Source organism: Anabrus simplex, chromosome 2 (genome assembly GCF_040414725.1).
Source record: "Anabrus simplex isolate iqAnaSimp1 chromosome 2, ASM4041472v1, whole genome shotgun sequence".
In the NCBI taxonomy this organism is placed as follows: Eukaryota; Metazoa; Arthropoda; class Insecta; order Orthoptera; family Tettigoniidae; genus Anabrus; species Anabrus simplex.
Window position 1 is genome coordinate 639767692 of NC_090266.1, and position 22691 is coordinate 639790382.

At 38.2% G+C, this 22691-nt stretch overlaps 1 protein-coding gene across 3 annotated transcripts in view; it reads right to left on the reverse strand.

The window, feature by feature from the left end:
- LOC136864301 (synaptobrevin-1) overlaps window positions 1-22691 on the reverse strand; it is a 281568-nt gene that overhangs the window by 15810 nt on the left and 243067 nt on the right. For all 3 annotated transcript variants that reach the window (XM_067141104.2, XM_067141106.2, XM_067141105.2), the window contains one exon: window positions 3593-3672. In XM_067141104.2, coding sequence (XP_066997205.2) covers window positions 3593-3672 — 80 coding nt within the window. The remainder of the gene's footprint in view (window positions 1-3592; window positions 3673-22691) is intronic.

Here is a 22691-nt window from a genome sequence, read left to right on the forward strand (position 1 = left end):
TTAATGAATCGCACAGGAGGATACTCCGACTTAAATGTCTGGAATGTGGGTTACGATATTCTTATCTGCAGTTAATTCTCTGAATTTACGCAGCGTCTTTCGCCACTTGAGATTGTTTTTAAGTTATTATTTATCACTAAAAAGTATGCCTTTGAAGATATTCTAATTCAATTTCATTATTTTATTTTATCAAAATCATTAACTTGCATTTACTCCCTAATACGAAAAAGTACATTATTAACATAAGGAAGCAAAATACTTGCTATCTGCTTACATGTTACAATATGAATATAGAGAATGAATTACTGAACACTGCAGTAAGTATGCCAATGGGTGCCAAGTTGGGGAATGAATTTAACCAAATCGATACTGAAAACAGACTCAGATTTATTTAATTTTTCACCATTGCATACAATTCTCCTCAATTACCCTCTAAGCATACACAACTTGAGACTGCTAACAACTAATACGCTAGATCTTGGATTTTAAAGGAGCACTGGCACATGCAAAGAACAGTCATCGAAGCATTACATCCAAGCAGCAGATAATTACATACCCTTACAAAAATATTATACATTTCCCTTAAGAAAGCAGTACAAGTTTTGCATCCACTGCTTCAACACAGAGGTGTTGACTAATGAGGGAAATGTCTGAACCAAAGACTCTCAGATCGTGCTGAAAATTTACACACATGTGAGGCCAACTAGGCAGAACAGTGAAAAGAAATCTGAAATTAACTCCTACGCTCACTAGATACATCATATTTTTGAACTGCACTCCCTGGCCAAGCATGTAATCTGCCTTCCACCCGAGTGGTGGTTCGGAAGAAAACGTTTCTAACAAATGTCCTCCTCTACTCGCATTCACAACCTGTGCTGCGGTATGGGACATTTTATGTCCCATCATCATCCTCCTCCATGTCCCACTCTAGTCGTCCGGGTGTGGTTTTATCCTTAAAATATATGCAGGTATTGTATTATTTTTGAATCATGTAATGTAAGGTACCACAAATAAATATTACAATGCAGACTAAACAGATCCAATACTTGCACAAGTGACAAAGGTATTCTACATAGATTTTACAACAGTGATGCTTGTTGTAATAATGTTGGAAACACAAACTGGTTTTACACCACCCACATATGAAACACAGATGAGTGCAAGTAGAACATTGTATTGCACTGTTGTTGAAACAATATTGCACAGGATGTTTAAAATGTCTGGGATTGTCAGACAGGTACCAACTTTGGTACCATGAGTATTGCCACACTTAAATAAAACAAGGGGACGACAATTGGCGATACGTCAGATATTGCGTTTTTTCTATTGTATCTCTCTGAGCCATGTCTAGTTGGCCTCACCCAACATGTCTGAAAATTTTCAGCACAATCTGCAATTCCCTGGTTCAGACATATCTTTGATAGGTACCTGCATCAGCAAGCTCAAAGTTCAGTAGTCAATGACTCCTTGAAACATGGAATGCATCTGTTGTACGTAATTCTCAAACCATGTTTCTTTAATTCTTCAAGTTCTAACAACATCAACAGGAAGTGTGATGAACAAGTACAAGAGAAGCAGTAACTTTTTTTTGGTATTTGCATTATATAACGTTCGCAGTTTAGTCCTGAAACATTCGGTGTTTCACTGACTTCCTGACAACAAGGGTCATAGCTAATGAACTAACACTACTACAGCATGTAAAGTCTGTGCGATTATCAGTACATGTTCAGTTCTTTCAAGATTATTCAAGTTCCAGCACACGGTAAGGAAGGCAGTTGAAAAAGAAGCCTATTCAAACGGTGATTTACGTCCCAGAGATCATACCTCTAATAGAGAGGGCAAATTTTCCATCCACTGCATTAGAGCAAAGGTGTTGACAAGCTGCACTAGCGAGCTCAATATTCAATAGTTGAAGACATTCCTTGAAACATGGAATGCATCTGCTGCACGAACCACCTCCCTGCCCATTCCTCCAACAATCTTCAGAACTTTGTCATACGGGCTGCTGTCCACAAGTATGAAAGATGTTTTTGAGCTTGTGAGTAGCAGGCAAGTATAATTTGGGCTCTTTCCACAGGACCTCGCTCTCTGCAGGAATGTGCCATTTTAATTTTCAATGAACTTTCACTTATTTCTTACAATGGATTTCAATGTTGATGAATGAAATAAAATCTTAAGTTTTCTTGATTCTCTTTCTAGACGAGTTTTTCTCAACTTCCATAATAATCTATAACCTTTCTTTTTGAGTTCTAACTTACTTCAAAAGAAATGAAATGAAAGGAAAGGAAAAGGAAAAAGCACACACTTGACAACTGTACGGAAACAAGCAAGATGAAAATGAAGACTGTAGATAAGAAATTAAAAAAGGCAATAATCAGAAAGCAGTTCGTGCAAAACACCATGCTGGAAGATCATGAGACCATAGAGAAAAAGCACAAAGAAGGAACACAAGACACACTAACATGGTTTCTCCAAGATACTATACGAAATTCTCTCATGCATACTTTCAATACCTTTGAGGTGCAGGTAACCTGGAAAAATGTTTGGTTGCTAATAAGTAAGTACCATGTTAAGGTTATATTCTCCAACCCAGCCAGGAATCAAACCTAGGGCCCTCTGAACTGAGAGAGACTATGCTGATCACTCAGCGAAGGAGCTGACTTGTTAGGGTGTAAGTATGAATGGGATTGTAAATAAATGTTACAGATATCTTCATATGATTATGAGGGTATTTAGGGGTTGTAGTAAGGATGTAAAGGAGAGGGCATGTAAGTCACTGGTCAGACCCCAATTGAAGTATGGTTCCAGTGTATGGGACCCTCACCAGGATTACTTTATTCGGAAACTGAAAAAATTCCAAAGAAAAGCAGCATGATTTGTTCAGGTGATCTAAAAAAAAAGTATAACGAAAATGTTGCAAACTCTGGGCTGGGAAGACTTGAGATTAATGAGATTAGAGACTCAATTACGTGGTATGTTCCGAGCTGTTAGTGGACAAATGGCATGAAGTGACATTTGTGGACGAATAAGGTTGAGTAATGTTTTTACAAGTAGGAAAGATCACAATGTAAATATAGTTAGAATTCACAAGGACAAATTGGGGCAAATATTCGTTTACAGGAAGAGGAGTTGGGGACTGCAATAATTTACCTGGGGAGATATTCAATAAATATCGAACTTATTTGAAATTATTTAAGTAAAGACTAGGTAAATGACTGATAGGGTATCTGCCACCTGGGTGGCTGCCCTAAATACAGACAGTGTTGATTGATTGATTGATGAGGTTCTGCTTTCAAATGGAGCAAGAGAGAGAGAACTGAAGTTTTCAGCAACTGTGGGATAGGAAAGGGTTATGCGTGGGTAGGTAGTAATTGTGGCCTTAAGGTACAGACCCAGCAATTTCCTGGGGTGAAAACAGGAAATCATAGAAAATCATCTTCAGGGCTGCTGACAGTGGGGTCCGAATTTGATTGCAAGCTCACTACCACATGATTCAATCCATGTAGCCAAGTCACTCAGTGAATTGAGGGAAAGATGGTGACATGATTTATTAAATCTTTGATTTATTCCCATCAGTATTTCAATTTCTTACCTTCAGATTTTTCCACCAGTATTTCCTCTTCAGTTTCCCAGCATTCTGTTCAAACCGGGAAGCTCCTTGTTGAAGAGCATCTAAGACAAATAAAAGGATATGTAATGAGAGCTTCATTAAGGAGAGTAATCAAAATCTGGCCTTGGAACATTTTAATATAGGTACATGATATTTCATTTACATTTTAAATAAAATTATCTACCTGAACAGGGTCTTTCAGACTGGATGTCTAAACCAAGTTCAAATGATATTAGACACCAGTACACAACTTATGTTTGAAGTAATAAAAGTTCTCATGATTCTAATACATACAAATCAGCATTGTATCCAGCAATCATGGGTATGGCCACCACACTACAAACTAGAAGTAGTAATACACCACGAACGTACAGAGGGACCATAAATCCGTCTGTTGGCAGTAGTTTTTTGGTACAGCATCAGCTCTTTTGGCAGATACTGCTGAAGTATACAATAATGTTAATTCCAGTGTTCCTGATGTGCTGCTAACTACAGCATTACACTGGCAAAAATTGTAATTTCAAATTTCACGGACTGCATTGATAATATATAGTTATTCCATAAAAATGTCCTTCCTCATAAATCATTACCTAATAAATTGATCATAACCTGACAGTGCAGAGAAAAGATTAGGCACACGATAGATCAGCTTGATGAGGCATTTCATTACCCCCCTCTTTCACTAATCACTGCAGCCTAAAACAAAGACAATTAGATTAGCATATACAAATCTTGGCCTTTACCATGTATTTCTCATCTTCCACTCATAATTCCAAAAGATCTATGTTATGTTACTAGAAGAACCCTTCATTAAATAAAAACTAAACTACAAAATTAGACTTAAAATAAAACTTCAGAAAAATTTTCTTTTTCCAAATGGAAACCAAAACAATGAGCTGTTGTAAAATCTTGAAACTTCCAGTGGTGATGGTTCGAGTTTCCTTCAATTAACCAAATCGACAAATCGATAGCTTCACCTCCTCCAAGTATGGAACATTATAATAATTTCTTTTGCATTTTCATATATCATATCACTAGTGTACCTAATAGTCTGCCAAGCGGCTGCGTGTGCCATGACCATTCATACAGATGTCTGGCAGGCAGTCTAAGGAAAGGTAGCATTCTGCAACTAGTTCAAGACTTCTGTCCATAGATGGCATGACATGACATGCTGCACTAGGGTTATTTCCCACTTGATAGTCAGTAGAAATGACAGGCCCTAGCAAACCTTGTATTACAAGGAATTAAATTGAGCGTATTGTAATGGTTATAGCGTTCGCCATTCCAATATGCGACTACAGACGGGGCATTTTTAGCCAGCGGTTGTAGCAGTGATTTCACCATTGGGCCTGCCCAGTTTCTCCATCTACACCACTCGTGGACAAGCCTAAGCACAAGGCCCCTCTTTATCCAGTCCGTGCAGTGTGGGATTCAAATAGAAACAACCAGAAAAATGAACCTAGTGGTTCCTATCTTGCGAACTTCCCAGGTGTATCCAGTCCAGACTGTTCTGGAAACGCTGGTCTCCTTATATAAAAGCAAGTGATCCAACACAAGCAGTTCAGCGGTGGACTCAGCCAGATGGCAATATTGAGTGAATAGTGCAGTCTGCAAGACAGTGCTACAAGGTGTGTACCATTTAATACTGGATCAGCATGCAACAGTGTCGAAGGAGGGCTACCAGGGGACGATGAGGAAATGCAGTGTGGAAGAGCAACGAGGGATAGCAAAAAAAAGGCTGCGGTGTGCGTGTGAGCACGATATTTGTATTGCGTACAGACTCGTGTGCCTGCGCTTAAAACTGTAAATGTGCAGTAGCTTTAGCGAACTGTGAGACTTGCTGTGAAGCTAGGGCTTGAGTAACAGTTTAGGAGTGTGCATAGCATAGTAGTTTAGACTAAGTGCCTATGTAAATTAGTGCGACTGAACACTGAGAACGGAGAGAGCAATAACTAGTACAATTGTGTGCTGTGTGTGTAAGTAGCTTTTAGTGGTAAATTAATAAATCAGAGTAGAAGCTACCAGCCAAGTATTTATTTATCCATTACCCCACCATCACATTACAGTATATCATAGCCGCCTCTGTAGATTAGTGGTAGATTGTTGGCCTCCGGATCCCAAGACAGCGGGTTCAAACCGGGCAGAGGTAGTCGGATTTTCGAAGGGCGGAAAAAAGTCAATTCGACACTCGATGTCGTATGACGTCAGCATGTACAAGATCTCTGGTGACATATTTGGTGTTTTATCGACAGAATTCACTCAGTCTCAGCCACAAACACCCAAGAAAGATTCCATTTACTCTGCCATCTAGTAGGCCTAAAGTAAAACTGAACATCGAAATTGATGAGTAGAGAGCCAGATGAAGTCTAATTAAAATGCCTGCACATTGTAGATGAGGCCATACAATTATTATTAAAGGATTGCAGGGATGAATATGGCAATGACACAGCTTTAGAAAGTGATACAGGTTTATTTACAAGCATGAAAGTGTTAGCAGCATGACAAAAAGTTTGAAATTGAGGACGCGTTTGAATGTGACAATGATGATTAAGTCCAGCCTGCTCTCTAAAAGACAAAGAAGGCAAAGGAAGACAGCTGGAATTGGAGTGAAACAGGTGATAAACCACACAAATACAGTTTTACAGGTAATTTTGGAATAAATCCCACCATAAACAGGAACCACCAACCTCCAGCCCTACACATTTTACAACACATGGTTCACAACTCTTTATATGAAATAGCTACTGAAACAAACCATTTTGCCAATCAGTTTTCCTCAAAAAATTCCACCACGCCCAGTATGAGCCGATGGTTTCCCACATCAGATGAAATCAAGGGTTATTTTGCTTCATGCATTCTCATGGCTCAAGTAAGAAAACCCCCCCCACCTTACAGTCATATTGGTCCATTCGAAAGTAAGCTCACTCCCTTTCTCTCCGAAGTCATGCCTCTCAAAAGATTCGTAATCCTTTCTAAATTTCATCTCATTAACAATAAAACCCACATGAAAAATGATAGGCTCAGAAAAATTTCACCCATTGTAAACCGTTTGCAATGAAATTTCAGAGAAGTTTACTATCCAGAGTAGAATATAGCAGTAGACGAAAGTGTAGTAAAATTTAGGGAAGACTGCGCTATATCCAATTCAATCCACAGTAAAGATAAATTCTATAAAATTTGCAAGTCTGACAGTCGATACTGTCCAGGGTTTTCTATTTATACAGGAAAAAATCCAGCCCAAGCACAAGTGCCTGGCATGATGTTGAGTGAGGCTATGGTCATGCAACTTATGGAACGAAGCTGTATCTTGAGGAGCAGCACAGAGTTTGTGTGTATAACAGAGTTTATGTGTATAACTGGTATAATTCACCCTACCCATTCTTAAATTTGTCTTTAAAAAAAGATGTAGTAGGAACAGTGTGTGGCAATAGAGAAAATATGCCACAAGAGTTCAGGTTGCGGAAAATTGAGAAGGTGGGGGGGGCACAGTGGTAGTGTATTCACACAAGATGATGGCACTGAAGTGGATGGACAGAAAAGCTGTCACTCTTCTATCCACATGCCATGATACAGAAGAAATGACAGGCACAGGAAAACAAGATAGAAAAACTAATATTGCAAATTCAAAGCCAAATGTAATAACAGAGTACAATAACTGCAGGAATGGTATAAACAAGATCAGCAGCTGTCATCTTTCTCTGTAACGCATAGGTATGCTGAAGGATAAAAGAATATATTCTTTTATCTGATGAACGTTGCAATATTCAACAGCTATGCAATCCACATAAAGGTCACAAGAAATAAACAGCACTTCACAGAATATTAAGCTCTCCTAGCAGAACAAATCCTTGACAGCATTTCTGACTATCCAAGATGGGGCAGGCCACAAAAAGGAATTTCACCTGTTAGGCTCCAGGCAGCTCAGTGGGTACACTTTGCAAGGTTTATAACCCCAAACCCTACAAAAAAGGGAGACTCTATGCCGTGACTGTGTTGTATGCAAGGCTGGCAAGAGAACAAAGTACGAGATACGAGTGAGAAAAGTGTTTGGTGAATTTGTATTTCCCAGAGTGTTTTAGGCCCTTTCACACCCCTAAAAACTTTTCAAGTTTTCTTCAGGTTGCAGATCATCACATCAAACACAGGTATGATTAAAATTCTCATTCTCTTTCCTCTGACATCATAACATCTGGCTGGTTTAAAGAGAAAGTGACAAGGGCATAATTAGCCATTCATTCATTAAACGGTGCAGAAGACATGCATGTTCTGAATCTTTTTGAATTATTTAATTTTCAATGAAATGTCAATGATTAAACATTAAAAACTTATGTCTTCCAAATGACCACTGTTAACTCCCATGCTCTTTTCATACCATTTTTATAACTCTGTCAAGAATTTCTGGCTGTAATGCATCAATTTATGCTTGTATATTATTCTTTAGCTCCTAAATAGTTGTTGGCTTGTTGACATAAGGTGTATTCTTTGAGATACCACACCCCCCGCCCCAAGCAGGAATCCGGGCTATAAAAGGGAACACAACCATTACTAGGGATAAACACGAATATTTAAATAAAACTCACCAATTTTTTGTAGATGACACATTTACAGTTATTAAGAAAGATCCTATCAACAAAATCCAAACAAAACCTAAAATAATGCTTTAAAATATCAATTTCCTTCTTAACAAACAAGAAACATACAAATTAATTATAATGAATCCAAACTTCCTACAGCCAAGGCCTTTTCCAAGATCAACAAGGCCGACGTTCCCACAAGACCCACAATAAATACCAGACTTAGCCCCACTCACAAAATTTCTTAGTCCATTCAAAAATTTCTAATCAGACACTACATCCTTCCTTCCTTCCAAAGGAAACTAAAAAATACCACAGAATTTTGCAACATTACTAAAAACTTCAAAATTCAACATAATCATTATTTAATTTCATAGGACATCACTAATACATACTCAAACATTCCTGTTCAAGAAACCATAACTTTAATAGAAATTAATTTGAAACACAGTCAATTAAACTTGACAGAAATAGAAGAATTTGAACTATATTAAAATTTGCCCTCGATAACTACTTTTCTCTTCCAGGACAATATTTATCAACATGGGCTTCCTATGGGATCACTGGCCTCTGGAATCATGACAGATTTATTTAGATAACTTGAAAAATTCCGAAATTAATAAAATAACTTTTTTTTGTCTAGGTATGTGAATGATTTTGCAACAGCATTTTACCCACTGTAATTCCATTTTAAATCAAGTGAACACATTAGATCCATACATAAAATTTACTATGGAAACTGAATCAAACCATTCAAATATTTGGACCTAACAATTACTAGGCATGATAATTATCCTACAACACCTGCAGGAAAACCACCCAAACCACAAAATACCATAAAACAGGACTCTGCACACCATAATTCTCAAAGAAGAGCTACATACTTTAGAATGTTTTATAGAGCTTTCAATATTCCATTACACCACGAAAACCTTAATAAAGAATTAAATGTCAGCCATACAATACCTAATTGTTACAATAAAGAATTTGTGAATAAAATCATTCTGAAACTTAAACAGAAACCGAAGCCCAGCTTAGTTAAAGAGGCAAAATCTAAAAATGAATTCTCAACATTCACTTTCAATAATAGTAGTACCCATCATATCACTAATTTATTCAAAAAACACGATCTCAAAATAACATTTAAAACTTCCAATAATAACTCCTCCATTTTCCGCAATTCAAAATCAGTCAACAATCCTAACAGGCCCAGTTATATAGGTCAAATGTGTAGAACTTAATACTCACAACCTTGAATATACTAACACATTAAAACAACAGTTTCTCTGCAATATGACAATATACGGCTGTTTTTGAACATAATTTCTGCAAGAGGATCTAAAAATGTTAAGAAACACACAAGGTACCTAGTTCAATATTGCCGAGGAATACTTTATACATCTAGATCAGTATGCTAACCCAAATTATAACTTGAATGAAGTAAGAGAAAAAAACAAACATTTTATTCAATACTTTTATCCCTTTAATAACCAATTTTTATTCCAAAAAGTTTGCCAATCAATGCTACAAACACACACACCAGCCTCTTCCACCTGTCTCCCCTTACTCACGCAATCTGAGTAACAGCTCTCTCCAAGCGGCGGACAGTACTCCGTGCACGGCGAACCCAACGGGTGGGAACAGGGCAACACGGAACCAAGGGAGCAAGTTCAGATATTGATCTTTTTACAATCTTTTACATTGAATATGTACTTGAAACAGCATTCTTCAACTCCAGTTATTCCTTCTTTTCAGACAACAATCAAATTATTCTCAACCCAGACTTGAATAGCTATAGTTGGGGACAAAACATGACGGCCTCAGTTCCTAGAAGCAAGGTGGAAGCCAGTAGTCAATCACACCCTGCTGAGTTAACGAGTTCTAAGTGATCCTTGTTTGTTTTGGAGAGGCTGTCAAACCACTTTCTTCCTCACTATCTGTAGTAGAGGTAGTAAATCCTATAAGTCGCTAATTGACACCGAGCTGCCGCTGGAAAGTAGTGGTGTGAGGCGAGGTCATCATGATTTATCCCGAACTATACACGTATTGGCGATTCCTTAATCTACAACTCTTAATTTTACCACTGACCATGACAGCAGCTAAGAATGTTCCCTCCGGTCAATTTTTGTACTATAATGCAGCAAACAAAACCTGCCAAAGCTAGCTCTATAGCATGGTAATATTTAGTATTTCTTGTGAAGTCTCAGCATGCTCAAAATTAGTGAAGAAGCATTATCTAGTGCACAACAAGTTTAAATCTCCTTCAACTACAAACTGGACATTTTAAGGACAGCAATAACTGTTATATGATCACAATTATTATGAAGAGTGCTATTTTAGTCTTTATGCATGTATCTAACCGAGGATGGCCCAATCAAAGGGCCAAAACAGTTCTAGTGCTTCAACATAAAATACAATTGAACTTTAAATTATTGTATTGATCAGGTGGAACATCCCCTCCTGCAAATTATAGATTGAATTGTGTACGGATAATCTGCAAACCGGATAATCAGGAGTTTGCTATAATTCCATTTATATTAAACTGTAAATAGGTTACGATTGTTATATATAATTATATTTATCTATTGAATATGCAATGTAAATAAGACAGTCTGTAAAGGTAGGTCACTGCGACAATTGAGAAACTGAATTATTTTGCTATGCAGCCATTAAGCTGGAAATCTCCAGGTAGTTGCCTGAAGTCACAAGTTACAAATGGAAAATATTTAAAATTATATAAAGAGGATACGATCAAACAATTTAAGCAGTGACAGTTTGTAATATTTCCAAATGAAGCAACATTTAGTAGTTACCTCAAGGATTGTTCACCAAGCTGAAACTGGTCTTGCACATAAGTTGTGTTGGGTATCGTTCTTCATATCATCTGTGGTCGTGTGCGTTGTCTTGGGCACTGTTTATTAACATCTTTTCTGTTGTAATGCATGCCAAATATGTTTGGGCACACTTTGTTACTAGGTCAATCACGTTACTTGATCAAGACTGGTTATCACTAATAAGTACGAGTTCCTTATCTCAACAAGGAAGTTACAGATTACAAGTCAGCACTTGGAGTAGAGAACTACTGGAATTGGGAAGGCTGAACAGGACAGAAACAGTACAATTGAACTACAGACAACAGCGGCTCAGAACCTCTTGCTGATAGAGCTCCAAGGAAGGCAATCCATGAGACCCAATCATTTCAGTCGTGCTAGTTAATAACTACTTAGAGAAATGGCAGCAAGTTGAAAATACAATGAAGAAATTATTTAAAATTTTAAAACATGGCTGTCTTGAGCACTGCATTATTATTATTATTATTATGTCGTTTTATTTTAATACAAATTAATTATATTAACCAAACAATCAGTTACATTCTTTTACAGCAGTCTAATTCAATGCTTCTACCAATTTTCTATCATTCTCAGGGGTATCTGGCAGGACTCAGTCAACAGAATACCAGATTTCAAGCATATGTAAGCAACCAGAAATGAAGTTCAATGCAACTAACACTGTTATTAATACGATTATCATAAAAATTTGTGAGATCCTCCAGTAACCTCTGGTGCCCACTTACGTGCATTTTCAGAAAATTATGAATTATCATCCATGTGAAGTATATACAGGAGAATAAAGTAATTTCAATTGATACCTAACTGTGAGGCTAATGATTAACAAACTAAGTTAATAGTACAGTGCTGCAGTGTTGTTGAACATTAAAGCAATTTTCAGCTTCAACTTCACATAGTTAAACAGAAGAGAAAGGCGTCATCCATACCAAAATGTTCTCCGAACTCCTGCATGAATTCCCGCAACTTTATATTTGAACATTTAATTTTAGGCGTACTATTGTAACCTACCAAACACATGCCACACACATGTAAAGAATATTCCCAGTAACTGAGGGAGGAATGTGGTTTCCCGACATTCTGCTTCATTGGCAGTGGTTAAGGTCATGCAGCAGCATACAATGGCTCGAGTTTTACAACCCACACCGTTTTCAGGGTTTAGATTTTCTATCCGCTTTGTGTTAGTCATTTTACTGGAGCACTGATCTACTAAGTTACATGCCAACAATCCAGGGGTGTGAAAAATACCCAAAAAATGATGGAAATATGGTGAAAGTCTCAAGAGAGGCTAAAATATGCTACCGTACTTCAAGACCAATAAAAAAAAAATAAAGCATCAAATTTTGAACAGAATATGCTAAATCAGGTTTATTCCAAGCTTGCAGTGAAAACAAAGGGAAAAATATGACATGATGATGATGATGCTTTTTTAAAGGGGCCTAACGAGATGGACGACGTGATATGAATTAACATTTTAAAATGTATCCACTGACTAGAATTTAAAACAAATGATGAACAATGATTGTGAGTTTAAAATAATCCGTGGATCTAATTCAAAATGCCTTATTTTTGGGAAAATGATAAGATATTGCCTTGAAATAGAGTAATATATCATGCAAATTACTATTTTAAAAAACACATTAAAATATATAAACACAAATTAAAACAGTCAATTTAATAAAATATAGTAAACAATAATAAGTCTAATACGAAAAACTACGTTTATATGCTATAAAACAAACCACTATCCCTCATAAAATGGATGACCAGGTCTGCTGACCGCTCGTCATCTCGCAGTATGAGGGAGATTGTACTCTCGAGTTTTAGACTACAGTGCAGATCGACCAGGTCCACGCACTCCCTAACGATGTGTACCACGGTAAGGTGATCGCCGCAAGTACACCGGAGGGGGTTCTCCTTTCAGTAAAAAGGAGTGCATTACTATACCGTGGCCGATCCAAAGACAACATAATACAAATGTTTCCCTCTAAGAAGCCCAAAGGGAAGTCCTCCATACCTTCATTGTTCCTTTTATCGCTCTCAGCTTACGTGGAAGTGGAGTGGCCTGCCACTCCATCTCCCAATGGGACATAACCAAATGTCTCAGATGAGAGAGAATATTACTTGCTGGAACCTTGTAAGGCAACGGGGGCAATATAACAGCCTCCTTGGCAGCCTTATCAGCGAACTCATTTCCTTCTACACCCATGTAGCTTGGGAGCCACATAAACGTGATTCTGGTGCCAGCATTCAAATACCTAGCCAGCAGGTCCTGGATCCGCTGCACCAGAGGGTGCCGAGGAAAACATGCATCAATAGACAGTAGCGAGCTCTAGGAGTTTGTACACTGCAGGAATTGTCGCGCTCATCGGACAGCGCGTACCGCAGAGCTTCACAGATGGCATAGAACTCTGCTGTGTACACACTACAGGTTTCCGGGAGAGCAAAAAGAAACCTATCATTGTCAACAATGAACGCACAGCCCACTTTCATTTCTGCCCTCAAACCATCTGTGTAAACTACGACAATCTGGATACCGGCCAACAACGGACAGGAAGAGCCTCCAATAAATTGAGGGGCCTGTGTTTTCCTTCAAGCCAGTGTACAGATCCAGGATTATTTCAGGTCATCATGTTATCCATGGAAATACCCCACTTGCTTGTCTGACAAGACAGGAAACCGAAGGTACATCAATCTGTCGGATACGACATCATGAACATCTAGGCCGTACATTTAGCACATCTTCGACATTATCTGCATCTAATACTTTTATCACACACAGTCCAAATGCATTAAACTTACCCATATGAGACTTGCATTGGCGATAGCCTTGTCGGACTCCTACAGTATTGCAAGAAATCGGCTTCATTTCCCGTATCAAATCTTATTTACATTGAATCAATAACAGTAAATTTTCACCTTTTCAATACATATTTGCTTTAAACAAATCAATCTTGTTGACGACAAACCTACTGTGTCCTTGGAGGAGCGACTGCTAATGCAGCTTTCCGTCTTGTGAAGTGTTTCACAATCATTTAGGCAGGTACGATTGTCAACGAGATTTCTGGGAAGCTCTTTTAATAATATGAGAGCAATCAGCTTCAGGGATCCTGCATTAACTGAATTCAAGAGAGACTTTTATAAAATTAAAACAAACAACATTCGCTTTGGGAACAGCGAATGAAGACAACATCCTTGTAAAAAAAAAAATAGAACATTGACAAAGGAAAGTTATTTTTTAAAAATTAGTAGACAACTAGAAAATCAGTGAAAAAAAGTGCTAGGAACAAAAACATTTAACACCTGTTCAAATGAATAGATATAGTGTTAAAATAGGTTAAAATAAGTAAATCCATTTTCTTTCCCATTCCACTGGCACATTAAACCATCCACATTGATTTTAATTATTTTAACTTTATAATTTCACATAGATTTTAAAGTGTTTTTAAGAAGATAAATATACTTTGTAATTTCACCTGAGCATTGTAATATAGCTGAAGATGTTCCAAATGGAATGAAACATGTACTGTAAATGATTGATTCTCCTATAGTATTCATGTGTCGTATCCAATCCACTTGTTTCATAGCACTTCTATACCAAACACAGAACAAAGAAGAACATGAGGGAGGAGCCGGATTTGTTAACCCATCAGTGCCAGCCAACAGAATAGGACAGCATTACCTATATAAATAAATGTGCTGGCGAGCTGTGTTCGACATCTGTATTTCTATCCGCACATGAAAATTGTTACAGATTCAATTGTTTTGGTGATTCTATGTGACAGCACTAAAAATTCTGAAGCTGCCCGCCCAAACCTTAGGATTCTACGATCAGGTGTTCAGGAGATACCATCTGCCCTTGTCTTGAAGGGATAAATTCAACATCTGCTTTTCTCACATTAATAAGAAAGATAAGGTGCTGAGATATTTAAGTTCACTGGGAAAGTGTGTTTGGAGAAGCTTTCTCAGCAAAATACAAGCTAGGATGACAGTATTGCAGTAGATTAGTGAGGTGGAAATTTAAAACTTGCTGTGAGCTGAAGTTTAATATTAACTTTGATGCAGTCATATGGTCATATGTAAGTTCCATTAAGCTATTTTAAATAATCAACACACAATTAACATTATTTTGATTTTTAAATGATCCATAAAGGACTTCTGCTAGGATGGAATTATTCCTACAGGCAGAATTTTGTTATGAGTTCCCTCTTTTGGAGCACTTTAGAACATGATCTCTCTCTCTCTCTCTCTCTCTCTCTCTCTCTCTCTCTCACAATGTTGGTTGCAACAGTTGCACACACAATTTTCATCAGGTGCACGATAGGTTTTCCTTCTGCATAATCAGTGGTGGAAACCGTGCTCTGCAAATCGGGTTACCAGGTGTCCCAGTTCATAGATTTTTCTTGCCCATGTGCGAGAAATCAGGGCCTCTGTGGTGTAGAACTCTGTCCATACATCTCCTCTCTTGCTGTAGCTCCTTAGTAGTTTGTTACAGGCTGGAGTAGATGATAGCACCATACGGCATCAAGGATTTTAAATAAGAAAGGTCTGACTTATCTCAATACAGTAGATGGGGCATTGGATATTTTGATAGACTTAGCACCTTCTTAAAGTATGTCATTTTCTAAGCCTGTTGATGTTTACGTGTCCCCATACTACTCAAGGCTGTACATAATTATAAGCGGGACCTAGATTTCATCTGACATCTTGTACAGATCCGTTATCTCGGCCATGGCCTTTGTTGCTGAAAGAATTCTGTTTGCATTATGTTGGATGGCACACTTTCCGGTTGTCTGCAAGATGACTACCAAGTATTTAAAGTTGTTAACTCTCCTCAAAATGTTGCCTGCTTTACTTTTATCAGACTGAGATAGTCTTCCCCATTCCTGAACACCATATGTACTGTTTTCTGGTCATTCAATTGGAAATCATTCTTTTGGGCCCATGATGCCAGTTGGTCGAAAGATTTTCGCAAATCCTCACAATGTTTGGTTGTTAGAACTAGTGGTGGGGACAGAGCGCTTCGGACCAAGTACTGTGACGTCATTACTCGGTTAAACCGAGTACAGAACCGAGTACAACTTATAGCTGTAAATTTACATTTTATATTGACCTAAGCTACATTTTACATTTATAAAGAAAATTATCAATTATTATCAGTGGTACAATGCTTCGTACTTTCTATTATTGGTTATTTGCATAATTTTTATAATGTAATATAAATTTAACACATAACGTAAAAACAGTGTAATTATAAATCTGCACTTCATATGAGGCATATCAAGTAGACATAAAGAAAAACATACAAATGAATAAATAAATACAATAAATATTAACTTTAATGCATATGGATAAACGTACCATATTCCATAATGTGATAATTGATGAAACAATATCTAGTGCTTTGAAATGTGCCTGAACTCATATAATGTCAAACATTTCATTTATAATTATGTGGTAAGGAGTTAAATGAAAAATCTGTTAAGATAACATCGGTAATGGAAATAAGTATACAAATGAACTCAATTCTTCATCTTGCGACAAGCATTAAAATCAAGACAACACGTTGTACACAGACAGTATGGGAAGCACCGTTAGTGTTCTGTATTGAATGGAACAGGTGTTATACAGGAGGAAATTCCATTCAGAAATATCCGAGTTTCAGCTCGTTTTGCAGAAAGCGACGACCTTCGGTCTAAAATAATTTCTCCAACACATGAAAACACCTCCTATGCGGGTACAGATGTAGCAGGTACGCTAAGGTAAGCAAGAGCAAGTTCACTTAAGGGTCAATGAATATTGAATTTTCACGTCCGCATTGTAATCAAAATAGACTTTCAACCTATTAGGTCGTATTATGTACATTTAGTACGTGTCTAAGAGATGTTAAGTACAGAAGAAAATGGCCTGCTGGACACCAGTGGGATCCGAACCCACACCCTCCCGAGTTTGCATTGGTAGCTCTACCAACTGAGCTATGGTGGCCTAGTTCTATTTCGTTCTGTTGGAAAGGATCTAAGTTACAGGTCGGGCTCTATCCTTTACAACCCTCAGTGTCTGCATGTCTTCGCATACAAAAGTAGCCAAACTCCTATGCAATTAAATTTTTTCCTGCACTGTCTTATCCATACGTAGGAATGGAATTACTTTCACGATGTGCAACAGTATTTTTACTATGTCCTTACGATGCGCCCGTTTTATGTGATTCCATAAATTTGATGTCCCTCCACCTGTACAATAGATTTGATTGCAAATTTTACAAGTAACGGAATTCATGGCATTATTGCTTCTTTCCTATTAAAAATATAGATAGAAAATAAAGAGCAACAACTTTAAACACAGATATATGTAGTATAAGGAAAAACAGAACAGACGTCTCAGTCTAGAGTCTGAACAACAGGCATAATGGTGTTGCGAGATCTGGAAGGTTTACTGAAGCACCCGCAGCGCTATAAGGAGTATTCGAGTTGAATCAGTGCTCCGCTGTGACGTTTAAAATTTAAATCTAAGAATTTCATTTTTGGCCGTATTGAACTGAGAATGGAAGATAGGAAACTTAAAAGGGTCCACCTTTTCAATACAAATACGTCTCGTAAACCTGAAGAACCGAGTTACTCTACAGTTCTACTCGCTCTGTCCCCACCACTAGTTAGAACCATGTCATCTGCATAGATATAAAGTTGTGTACCATCACTGATTCTATGTACTACATCTATTGTAGCGATGGAAAATGGGATCAGGCTTAGCGGATCGCCTTGCAGGACCCCGTTGGTCTATGCGATTGGTCCTAAGCTTGAAATATCCTGAATGTGTATGGTGTTGCTGACTTCTGTGATGCAGTGGCTCTTTCCGATTAGTTGGCTCAGTTTCTCTAGTATCATGGTTCTATTTGGCAGGTCACAAGCTTTGGTGAAATCAATGAATACCGCGTGCAGCATTCTGCCAGGGATACTAAGAGATTCCTATGTGTATCGTAATAGGCACGTCACTGCCTGAAGTATATTTCTGCTTCTCCGGAATTCAAATAACTGTTCTGGTACCAGCAGATCTGTTAGTGTTGTTAGCCTTGCTGCGAAATCTTCGTCACCACTTTGAGAATAACACATTCCAGTGCAATGCCTATGTATGATTTAATATTGCCCAAGTCGCTTTTACCCTTATAGAGCATCTTTATTATTTTAATTTTTATTTTTTACTTTCTCCACTGTATTTCCCCCTCTTGAGAAACTCTTCTCTTAGTGAAGCCTATGTTCTTTTCCACATTGGCATAAGTACTATTAGAGGCTCTATACATAATTGATCTGTGCTGCATGCTGTCTGTGTTTTTAACTGGTTGGAATTCTGACCTTGTTTGTTGGTCCAGTGGTAGTCTGGTTTTGAGAGCTTGCAGTACTTGTCGTACATGTACTTTCCATGTCTTGACTGGGATGTGTCCGAAATATTTTGGCCTCCTCTGGTTTAGTATTAAGTATGGGTTTTCTTCTGCCTTGGGATCTACCCGAGACTTGTTCTCAAGCACTACTGTCACTTCGGTGACATCAACCTTACCAATGAAATGTGGAAAGCAAATTCCATCGCAGAACCCCACACTGAGCTGAAGTTTTGTATTCATTATGTCCTAGCAAGCAGAGTAGTATCTGAGCAATTTACAGTGGTATTATTCGTAAAGTTTTGCACAGTCAGACATGAAATATAACACACTGTTTATGGCTTTTTAAAGAGGTTTTCAAATAGCTTACAGACGTACATGGGAACAAAAAATTTTCCCAAAGCCGGGAGCTGACTGCTCAAGCTTGCAATGTGAGTGTACACACAGGGCCGATTGCAGAAAAGACTACTAGTTTTAAACCTTAGACAACGTCTAACTTACGCACGGTCTTCCATTGCATAAACAATGTTCAGCTGGTATTTAGCTAAACATCATTTAAAGTTTCAATATTGGTTAGAAAATGGAGATAAAAGTATCTTTCATTCAACTGTTTGCTTGTCGCAACCAATGAAATTCGTTGGTGCGCGCGTAGAATGCTAGTCAGCTGTTGTCTTCCTACACATTACTCAAATATGGCTAAGCATGAGCATGACTTGCCCACAAATAAGAATATCTCATTCACTGGAAATTAAATCTCATAATATTATTGACACTAAAGCGCACACCACCGTACGAGGAGTGTAGCTTTGATTCTAGTGTTATGGCGAGTGTAATCTACTCGTAAATAGCTTCAGCGAAGGGAAGATGAAACAATAATAATAATAATAATAATAATAATAATAATAATAATATTTGATTTACGTCTCACTAACTACTATTACGGTTTTTGGAGACACCAAGGTGCCAGAATTTAGTCCCGCAGGAGTTCTTTTACGTGCCAGTAAATCTACAGACATGAGGCTGATGTATTTGAGCACCTTCAAATACCACCGGACTAAGCCAGGATCGAACTTGCCAAGTTGGGGTCAGAAGGCCAGCGCCTCAACCGTCTGAGCCACTCAGCCTGGCAGAAGATGAAACGATAGTACTGAGTTGTACAGGCCATATAGATTTAGCTTTCATTCTGGAGATCATAGGTTCAAAACACATCATCGGCAGCCCTCAAGATTGTTTTCCGTAGTTTCCCTATTTTTACACCAGGCAAATACTAGGGCTGTTATGCCCACAGCTCTTCTTCCCCAGTCCTCCTCTTTAAACAATCAACACCATCACCACCACTTGCATTTCCTATCTCATACTTGCCGAAAACGTATCTGAATTAGCACGATGATCATAAAAAAACTCCACATACAACCTACTTTTTAGTTGATATTATGTGTGCTTACTTGGCAGTGATAGCCCTCTGACGACAGACAGGTAATTCTGATTATGTATGTAGTCGAAGTGACCTCTAATTCCATGGACATTATTCCATACATAATAAAATATATCGGTTGCCAAGAATTAGTCAAGTTGACAGTTACTGGACTGTCCCTTTGTTAGTCTCAAGAAACAAGTCTCTTGAATAGCGAAATCATAATTTGAAATGTATGGGGAGGTAAAGCTTCAAATAACTGCTGCGGTTTCGCAGTAGACTAACCTTTCTTCCTGGAATAGTCTCAATGTGATAAAAAAATGGTGTATGGCTTTTAGTGCCGGGAGTCTCCGAGGACAAGTTTGGTACACCAGGTGCAGGTCTTTCGATTTGACTCCCGTAGGTGACCTGCGCGTCGTGATGAGCATGAAATGATGATGATGACACATACACCCAGCCCCCGAGCCAGTGGAATTAACCAATTATGGTTAAAATTCCCGACCCTGCCGAGAATCGAACCCGGGACCCCTGTGACTGAAGACCAGCACGCTAACCATTTAGCCATGGAGCCGGACTCAACGTGAAAATACACATTACATGTTTCATGGTGCATAACCTCTGATTGTGATTCACTCCTAACATTTGAGGTTAAACAGTGTTCTCGGCAGTGTTTAAACAGGGTTGGTTGAACATTGGTTTTAGACAGTGTCTAGGTGATAACATCTCTGCAATGTGGCAGCCATACTTAGACATTGTTTAACCATAGACATAGCCTGAACACCGTTTCTGCAATCGGCCCATAGTGTCCAATATTTTAAGGAATAAGCCTGCCTTTAGATCACCAGGTAAACATTGCACGGTTCAGAAACTTGCAACAATTTGAACAATATTGTAAAGTGTGTTTTGTGCTGAACAACATTAGACTTCTACGATAAAGGAGAATTTTCAACAGCTAAGAAATTGGTGTACTTAATGAGGGGAAAAATTAACAATTAGGGCTCTGTATCTTTCATGTACATGTTATTGAAATCCTTAGGCTTCAAATACAAGCGAACCAATAACTATAGAAATTCCATTTAGAAGCGACACTGTTGCTGCCAGACTAAAATTTTTGCATACAGTGCATACTATATGGACCTTTGGTGGTGACGGATCTTACTTCTATTTGTATGAAACCTAAATTAATTGGAACCACTCCAAGAAGGACATACCAAGATTCGTCCAGAAGAGGGGGTCTGCGAGTACCCATAGGAAAAGGAGGCAGGCTGATCATGTCATATAGGGTCAGCGAAAACCAGGCTTTGTTCACAAAAGGATTTGAATTATCATTTGGAAATGAATGCCGACTCGTGTAAAGACTGGTCTGCCCATCACTTTCTGAATTACTTACAATAGGGATCTAACATAGTAATGAATTATGCTAGCTACCATTCTACAGTAATAGAAAAACTGCTTGTCACTAGCTTTCATAAATCCGATATACAACAGTGCCTGCAGGAGCACAACATTTCATACGATCCAATAGACATAAAACTGAAGTTACTAGTCTGTGTGATGCCATATCAAACAAGAGAAATATTATGAATTAGATCAGGTCGCCACCAAGTTATCCGCTTGCCCCTATATCATTGTCAATATAATCCGAGATGATGCAGGCTAATGTGAAGGGTGAGGTGACTGTGTTAAACAATACATTTCAACTTAAACTTGAAATGACTCGCACAAAGCTCTTGATGGAGGTAATAATAATAATAATAATAATAATAATAAACAATAATGTGTTATATTAATATTATTACATACATCATAATTATAAGACCATTATGCCTTTCAGCGTTCAGTCTGCAAGCCTCTGTGAATTTACTAAACGTCGCCACGATCCTCTATTTGCAACTAGTGCTGTGGCCTTATTTAGTTCTATACCTCTTATCTTTAAATCATTAGAAATTGAGCCTAATCGTAGTCGTCTTGGTCTCCCTCTACTTCTCTAACCCTCCATAACAGAGTCCACTATTCTCCTATATAACCTATTCTCCTCCATTCGCCTCACATGACCCAAACACCGAAGCTGGTTTAAGCGTGCAGCTTCATCCAGAGAGTTCATTCCTTACTAGCCTTTATCTCCTCATTCCAATTACCCTCCTGCCAATATTCTTACCTGTTCATACCAGCAATGATCCTCACTACTTTCATGTTTGTTACTTCTAACTTATGGATAAGATATCCTGAGTGCACCCCGCTTTTGCTCCCGTAAAGCAATGTTGGTCTGAAAACAGACCAATGTAAAGATAGTCTTGTCTGGGGGCTGACTTCCTTCTTACAGAATACTGCTGATCGCAACTGAGCTCACTGCATTAGCTTTACTACACCGTGATGCAATCTCACTATATTACCATCCTGGGAGAACACACAACCTAAATACTTGAAATTATCAACCTGTTCTAGCTTTTTATCACCAATATGACATTCAATTCTGTTGAATTTCTTACCTACTGACATCAATTTAGTCTTCGAAAGGCTAATTCTCATACCACACACATTGCACCTATCTTTAAGTTCCAACATATTAGACTGCAGGTTTTCGGCACAATCTGCCATTAAGACCAAGTCGTCAGCACAGGCCAGACTGCTTACTACATTTCCACCTACCAGAATCCCTCCCTGCCACTTTATACTTTTCAGCAGATGATCCATGTAAACTACGAATAACAAGGTAAAGCCTTCTGAGAATTCTTCTGAGGACGCAGAGCTCAGTTTTCTATGAAACATTAAGAATTTCACCTAATTTTCTTGGCACGGCACAAGCCCAAAAGCCTATAAAATATCATGTCAACAAGGTGAAAGATTAGCCTTGTCTAACCCCTGTAAGTACCCTGAA